Here is an 8,603-nt window from a genome sequence, read left to right on the forward strand (position 1 = left end):
GCATGCAGACATGGTCAAAAGGTTCAGTTCAAACCAAACATCCGAAATGTTACCCAAGTGGCTTTGACAGTGGAATAACCATTGATGCCAGATGGAATAGTTTGCCTAATTTAAAAACTGCAAATCTCCTGGGAATTCCATGTACAATAGTCTCAGAGTTTACAGTGAATGGTGCAAAGAACAAAAAAAAATCCAGCAGAGTGACAGTTCTAATGGGTGAAAATGCTTTGCTAATGAGGGAGGTCAGAGGAGAATGGCCAGACTGAATCAAGATTCAAGATTGTTTAATGGTATTTCCTGTGCACAAGTGTAAAGGTAAATGAAATAATTGTTACTCCAGATCTAATGTAGGACTAAAAGACACAAAAGATAAAAAACACAATAGCAATAATAAAAAAATACATAAATACATAAGATAGCCTATGTATGTAGATAGATTTTATGCCCATAAAGTGAAATTAGGCTGTATATAAGGTGACTGATGAGAAATAATAAAGTAGTGATGGAGTTGGTGGATGGGGGTGATCAGTCTTACTACTTGGAGTCTCGTATTCCTGGCGTAGATGGCACCTGTCCTCCTCCCTGATGGGAGTGGGACAAACAGTCCACGAACAGGGTGACTGGGATTCTGTCCCAGGGTGATTCGGTGACAGAGAGGCAACAGTAACCCAAATAACCATGCATTACAACAGAGCATCTCTGAATGCAAACCTTGAAGTGGTGGACTACAGCAGCAGAAGACCTCTCTGGTTCCACTCCTGTGCCTAATAAAGTGGCCATTAAGTGTACATTTAAAATACAAGTTCCCAACAATTTCTGATCGAACAGGCAACTACATCCTGCCTCAGTCTTGTGGAAATTGCACCATGTCAGAACCCAACTGTCCATGAACTCTCCACCTGCAGTTCCATGGCGACAAGCAACAGTTCCAAGATAGGAACTGCAAAGTGCCTTTCTATCTCTCACATTAGACGTAAACAATCAAATACTGCAGCAAAATGACATTACAACCCACATCATTGATGCACTAGAATGTGGATGAGTTCCACCTACACTGTGAGAACACGAGGCAGCTGTGAAAGGAAATTCAGCAATACAATCCCCTCAGTATGACAGCTGACAAAGCCTAAGACAGACTGTCAGATAACCACTGGGTACTTCCATCAACCAGCACAAAGAAGTAACTCACAGAAAATGCTGGAGGAACTCAGCAGGTCAGTCAGCATCCATGGAAATGAACAAATAGTCAACCCTTCATGAAGGGTCTTGGCCTGAAACATTGATTGTTTATTAATTTCCATAGATGTTGCCTGAGCTGCTGAGCTCCTCCAACATTTTGTGTGTATTATTCTGGATTTCCCGCATCTACAAAATCTCTTATGTTTATGGTTTACAGCACAACAAGGGTATGATCAACCAATTCTCTCCGGTAAAAATCTTCATTTACCCAAATTCTGTGTTAGTCTCATCTGCTGTGATTCAGAAATACAGTCAACTCCACCGAACCCTAAAATAAAGTTTAATCATTTTATATTTTGTATTCATTTATCTAGTCCTGTATTTTTTTTAACTTAATTCAATGAGTATAGGGTTCTCAATGACACAATAGCAATTAACAGGTTACAAATGAATGATCGGAACCTTTACAGTGAAAGTATCTGCATTTATAAATTCCAGGAATGACAGAAATATGCAGGAGCTGTTGCTCTGTCCACAGCTGTCCCATGCCATTGAACAGAGAGTAGTGGATACAACCCAGCTGGTCACAGGTAATGCCCACTCCACCATTGAGCATATCTACACAGAGCATTGTCACAGGAAATCAGCATCCATCATCAAAGATGCCGGCCATCAAGGCCATGCTCACTTCTCACTGCTGTCATCAGGAAGGAGATACAAGAGCCTCAGGTCCCACTCTACTATGTTCTGGAACAGTTATTACTCTTCAGCCGTCAGGCTCCTGAGCCAATGTGGATAACTTAACTCACATCAACACTGACATGATTCCACAACCCAGGGACTCACTTTCAAGGACTTTACAACTCATGTTCTCAATACTATTTAATATTTATTATGATTATTTTATTTTCTTTTTGTATTTGCACAATTTGTCTGCTGCACATTTGTTTTATGTGCATCTTTTCATTGATTCTGTTGTATTTCCTTATATTTACTGTGAATGCCTGCAAGAAAGTGTAAATGATGACATATATGTACTTTGATGACAAATTTACTTTGAACTTTGAGGTGCCACCTAGTCTGCTGAGCATTTCTAGTACTTTTTGTCTACTTGTTTCAAGTTTTTGACAGCTGCAGAATTGTTTAGTTTGTACAAGGATGCCCCCATGTGACCACAGACCCAGACAAGAAGACTCATCAATGGCTTTATTAGAAAATCAGGCAGGTACTGCCACTGTTTAATTACTGTTCACTTATTCATAGCGCATTGCAGTTTCTGACTTGCATTTGTGAAGCCATAGCATTTATGGACGAGTCTCCTTAGCAGAGTGAATTTGGATACATTTTCTTTATGTACTGTACCTTCCTATTTGCTCTTAGAGTCAGAAAGGAGTCATGGTTGAACAGCACGGTCAGAATGGTTGACCATTCGCCCATCTCATTCAAACTGGTCCCCTTTGACTGCTTTGGGCCTATATTGATCTCAGTTCCTCCAATCCAAGTACCTGTCTTTAAAATGCTGGTGTTTTGCTTGCCTTAACCTCTTTCTCTGGCAGCTCATTCCAAGGACGTGCCACCTTCTACATGAAGAAGTTGCCCATCAGGTCCCTTTAAATTCTTTCAGCTTTCACCTTAAACTTATGTCCTCTAGTTTCTAGTTCCCCTTCCTCAGGAAAAAGATTATGTGCATTCACCCTACCTATACCACTAACGATTTGATAAGATCATCCCTCAATCTCCTATGTTCCAAGAAATAAAATTCTAGTCTCCCAATCCCTCCCTATAACTCTATCTGCAGCAGCTGGCATAGTTTAGTTGGGAGAGCATTGGACTTCAGATCCAAAAGTCCCCAGTTCAATCCTGGATTGCAGCATTAACACTTATACACCTGGAATAATGTGTTCAGTTTTGGTCACCTCATCATCGGAAGCATGTGGCAGCTTTAGAAAGGAAGTACAGGACACTTGCAGAATGCCACCTGGATTAGAGAGCATGTCTGATGAAGATAGGTTTAATTAGCTAGGGCTTGTTTTTCTGTTTGGAGTGAATGAGGTTGAGAGGTGACCCGATAGAGGTGTACAAAATGATAACAGGAATAGATAAAGTGGACAGCCAGAAACTTTTTCCCAGGCCAAAGATGGCTTAAGTAAGGAGGACATTATTTTCAGGTATTTAGAGGAAAATACAGTGGAGATGTCAGAGGTAGGTATTTGTTTTAATCAACGCAGAGAGTAAAAGGTGTGTGAACATACTGTCAAAGGTGAGAGTAGTTGATGATAACTTAGTGACATTTAAGAGACACATAGATACATACATGCATGATAGAAAAATAGTGAGCTATGTGGGAGGGAAGGGGTAAATTGATCTTAGAGTAGGTTAAAAGGTTGCCACAACATCATGGGCCTGTACTGTGCTGTACCTTAAGTATGTTCTAACCCAAGCTTCTTATATACAAAATAGATAGGAAGTTCATTGCTGGCCTCAGGTATAGTTTGTAGGTGTTGTGCTGGGTTCTTGCTTCAGATAGCTCATAATAGCTCCATGGCTGTGGACTTACTTTGGGATCTCTGCTGTTGCTGTTCATTCTGTGTATGGTTTGTTTGCATTTTGTTATTGTTTGCACAACTTGCTCTTACTTTTTTTACACATTGGATGTATGATTGTATTTGTGGTGTGGGTTTTTTTTCCGGGAATTCTACTGTGATTCTTTGTTCTGTGGCTGGCTGCAAAAAAATAAATTTCAAGATTGTACATGGTACTTTGAACTCCCTTTCTGCAACATAAATGCAAAGGCTTCACACTGTACACTACTGTTCTGCATTCTATCTTCATTCTAAGAGTGACCAAGCAAGTGTGTAGCAACAGATGCCAACATTTCTGTGTCCGTTAGTTGATCATTCCTTTGAGAATATTACCCTCAAAGACACAATGGACAAGATCCGAGAGTTCCACCAAGACTATGCCCACCAATATCTCCAGCACTTACTGGCTAAAGAATAAGAGCTCTCATAAATTAAACACCAGTGCTGGGTGCTTTCTCTACCACCCCAGTGGGCTTGGAGAGTCCAGCACCTTTTTCTGACCCCCAGGCACAAATTGCTGCAATCAAAATGTGGTCTCTTTACCAAAGCACACACAACAGAAAATTTGACAGGAAAATTGCTTAACCATTGTGCTGCTTAGAACAACTGCATTTCTTTCTGTGTGTACAATCCTGAGTCAGAATGTAGAAAAAATGGCATGATATTGGTCAATAGTAACAAATTCTAGCTTGAATTCTACTTGAATTTGTTAGAGGTAATGAAAACTCCTGAATTCAAACAGTTTTAAGCAACTCATTTCACAAACACAAAAAATGTTAGAACTGTTTAGTTATAAAAGTGCTAACTAAACAAACCCTTTCTTCAATTTATTACCTCTTGATCCTTGCTGTAAAACCCCACATTCTATAGGTACAGTGCAAGTCACACATTCAATACCACAAGTTAGGGAACTGCTTTAAAAGGATCTATAATTAAAATAATCTTCTGCTCTAACCTGTGTATTCATAAATTTGAACCCAGAAAGAAACCATATAAAGAATAGTTTACTATCAATTTAAAATAAACTGTGGGCTAAAACCCAGTATTCTTTTCTCGTTTGAGTTCTTTAGGTAAGCTGTTTCTATTAAAAGTAGACGTTTAACATGAAAAGTCTGGCTCTTTGATCCTTGGCAAATTGCATGCACTTCAAAACATTCCAACCTATTTAATCGCATAGCTACTAGCACCCCAGACTTGCAAAGTGTAGATGAAACTCACGTGTTCATTGGATGCTTGCTTTAGTATGAACCATTCCATCTGGAGGTGAAATGTGGTGAGTTAGAGTGACTTTTTTTTTTAAAAAAAAGTACCTCTGCTCCATCCACAAAAAGTGGAATGTCTCGGGGGTCAGCCATTTTAATTCCTATCCCGACTTCTGTTCTGACACGCCGGTCTATGACTTCCTCTTCTTCCAGAGTGAGGCCACTCTCAGGGAAGAGGAACAACAACTCATATTCTGCAACACTCACAACACGCTGGAGGAACTCAGCAGGTCGGGCAGCATCGGTGGAAACGTTGACTGATCGTTTCCATGGATGCTGCCCGACCTTCTAAGTTCCTCCAGCATGTTGTGAGTGTTGCTTTGACCCCAGCATCTGCAGAGTATTTTGTGTTTACCTCATATTCTGTCTAGGTAGCCTTCAACCTGATAGCAAGAACATCAATTCTTCCAACTTCCAGTATTTTTCCCCTCCCCCTTCCCTCTTCTTCTATTCCCCACACTGGCCTCTTACCTCTTCTCCTCACTTGCCTATCACCTTCCCCTGGTACCCATTTTCCTTCCTTTTCTCCCATGGTCCACTCTCCTCTCATACCAGATTCCTTCCCCAGCCCTTTGCCTTTTACACCTATCACTTCCTAGCTTCTCACTTCATTCTACCCCCCCCACCACCTATCTCAGCTATCACTTTCTAGATTGCCCTCCTTCCTCCCTCCCACCTTCTTATTCTGACCTTCCCCCTTCCTTCTCAGTCCTGAAGAAGGGTCTTGGACCAAAACATTGACTACTTATCGATTTCCATGGATGCTACCTAACCTGCTGAGTTCCTCCAACATTTTGTGTGTTGCTCTGAATTTCCAGCATCTGCAGAATATCTTATGTTTACAAGTTATTTTTATGATTGGATTTTGGCTGTTGGATGAAGCTAAATTGGCAAACAGTATCCCAGCTGGAAGTAATCAGGCCATCAACACAATGGCACCAACGACAGCAATTAGGGACTAATTGTCCTATTGACTGGCCTTGCGTACAGCAGTGTGACATGGCCATTCAAACCAGAATTTGAAGAGTAATAATCATATCTAACTGAGCCTCAAACTGCAACACCATACTAATGGTTACTTGGCCCACTGAATCTGTGCCAACTCTGTGGGCCAATCCTCAGTTCCAATCTCCTACTCTTTCTATACTGAACAGTGAGCCTCTTACCTTCCAATATTCATCCAATTTCACCTTAAACATCATGCTAAATTCAAATCCACCACAATTTCCTGCATTGTGCTAAATCATTTTCCTCATCACTCTTGTTACTATGTGCACTGAATCTTAATCCTCCACTATTAAGAACAATGTCTCTTTATTTATCCTACCTAAACCTATCAGGATTATGTACCAAACCCCCTTCCAACCTTTGCTGCTCCAAGCAGAGTACCTTCTCTTCTCCTTACCTATCACGTCCCTCTGATGCCCCTTCTTTTTCCCTTTCTCCCTTTCTCCCATGGTTCACTCTTCGATCAGATTCCTTTTTCTTCTTTTACACCTATCACTTCCAGTTTCTCACTTCATTCCCCCCCCCACCAACCTACCTTCCCCTTCTTCTGACTTTACCTGTCACCTTCCAGACTGAACTCCCTCCTCTCCTCCACCTTCTTGTTCTAGATTTTTCTCTCTTCCTTTCCAGTCCTAATGAAGGATCATAGCACAAAATATCAACTCTTTACCCTCTCCATAGATGCTGCCTGACCTGCTGAGTTTCTCCAGCACTGTGTGTGTGTGTGTGTGTGTGTGTGTGTTGCTCTGGATTTCCAGCATTGGCAGATTCTCTTGTGTTTGGCTCCCATGGGAAAAGGTAGAAGAGGATGGAAAATGGAAGGGAAGAGAGTGTGAACCACCATGGAAAATAAACTCAATTCCTCATCTGCAAAGTGCAAAACACCATCTTCCCCTTCAGTAGCATTTACCACCACCTAGGACATCAGCATAATTTCATGATATTTGGAGCCCCCTCATGACTGCAGTAAACTGCATCACCTTTGGTGACATTATTACCAGCCTTGCTCTGATGACTACACTAGCTTCTGGTAGTGACAGATCACCAGCCCTTCCAGTTATTAGAGATACTCAATCCATGTGCAAGGGTCTCTCACTTGCTTCTACTGATAAGTGCCATTAATGGCAATCTCCCCTCAGATCTGATCACCCCTTGTGCTGGTTTGGTGCACCCAGCCTCCTGCTAATAATGATAGTCTATCAATGGTTACCACATTTTATTGGTAATTTAGGCACAATCATTGTGTTGATGTTAACCACCTCTGAATGGAGGTATAATGGAGAAATGTACCCAGCATTTACAATCAGTCCATGTGCCTTCTGATTACCCTCTCCTCGTCCCCCTCCCCATTTCTGTTTGCCGCCTCCTCGTGGCGAGGCCCGCCCGGTGCCGGTGCGCGGGATTGAGGTTTTCTGGTGGTGAGAAGTCGTGTACTGTACTGCCATCCACTGCCTCCTGCCGGTACCTCCCGCCCATTGCGTCTGCCGTTGCTTTATTTTGCTCCTTTAAGAGCCAACGTTGGTTGGCCTTAAAACGTCGCCCACCAAATCTTTCGCTTGTTGCAATTTTAGAAAGAAACTTCAGTAGTAACTTGGGGCAAAGTGGGGACTGAAACGGATTTTATTGTAATGCAAAGACGCTGAACCCTATATTTGATTGCAGCTTCGGAAGGGGCAAGTGCTGAGAAGGTGATGGGGAGGGGGGATTGTTTGCAGTCCCGCCGACCAGCTACACTGTCAGCGACTACCCCTCACCGCAGAGAAACCTTCGCCCTTTCCTTTACAAAGAGTGCAATTTCCAAAGAAACGCATAATGACTCCAACACACAAGAGGATGTGGTAATAATTGCCCCAACCGGTCCCAAACTTGCGTAAAACGACACTAAATTTAAAATGTTTATTCCGACCTTTTTTTTTAAGTTAGTGCTCCTAATCTCGCTGTATTTGGCTGTTGTTATTAATACCGTTGCGACTGAGAAGAGCGGCTCGCTAACTTTAGTGCCCGCCGCGCCTGGTGAAGTAGCCGGAGCCGCGGTTCTCTCTCCCTGCTCTCCCACTGCCCGACAGCAGAGACCCCCGTCCTCTATCCGGTGTGCCCACACCCACCTCCCCCCGCCCAGCCCAGCCCAGCGCAGCCCCCTGCTCGCACCTGCAGGACACGGTGATCTCGATCTTGGTAGCAGGAACGGTCGCCTGAAGCGGATCGAAGTCCCCGATAGATGCCATCCTCCTTGTGCTTTCGCACTGACTACCTCGCCAACTCTCTCTCTCGCTCTCTCTCTCTCACACACACACACATCTGTGTGACATCACAAGCGTGACCACCCTGCTCTCTCCACCCTTCCCTCTTATTCATCATTATATTTCACGTACTGCTTTGGCTATGTACAACGAACAGCAGAAAACAAGTTTATTTGCCGATCGGGAGGATTCCTTCACTGCAGGTTTTAAAACCCCAGGTGTTGATTAAAGAAATAAAACGCTTAGCAGGTCAGACCGTATCTGTGGGGTGTGAAACAGTAAAAGGTTCAGGTCCATGACTTCTTATCACAGGCATCTCTCTCCTCTGTGCT

General features: G+C 42.7%; 1 protein-coding gene across 1 annotated transcript in view; it reads right to left on the bottom strand.

Moving 5' to 3' along the window:
- The window catches only part of LOC140210888 (copine-9-like), a 562,459-nt gene extending 554,179 nt beyond the window's left edge, over window positions 1–8,280 (bottom strand). The window contains exon 1 of the mRNA XM_072280144.1: window positions 8,180–8,280. Coding sequence (XP_072136245.1) covers window positions 8,180–8,256 — 77 coding nt within the window. The 5' untranslated portion in view covers window positions 8,257–8,280. The remainder of the gene's footprint in view (window positions 1–8,179) is intronic.
- Between the last annotated feature and the right edge of the window lie 323 nt (window positions 8,281–8,603).

This window comes from Mobula birostris, chromosome 16, assembly GCF_030028105.1.
Source record: "Mobula birostris isolate sMobBir1 chromosome 16, sMobBir1.hap1, whole genome shotgun sequence".
Taxonomy (NCBI): domain Eukaryota; kingdom Metazoa; phylum Chordata; class Chondrichthyes; order Myliobatiformes; family Myliobatidae; genus Mobula; species Mobula birostris.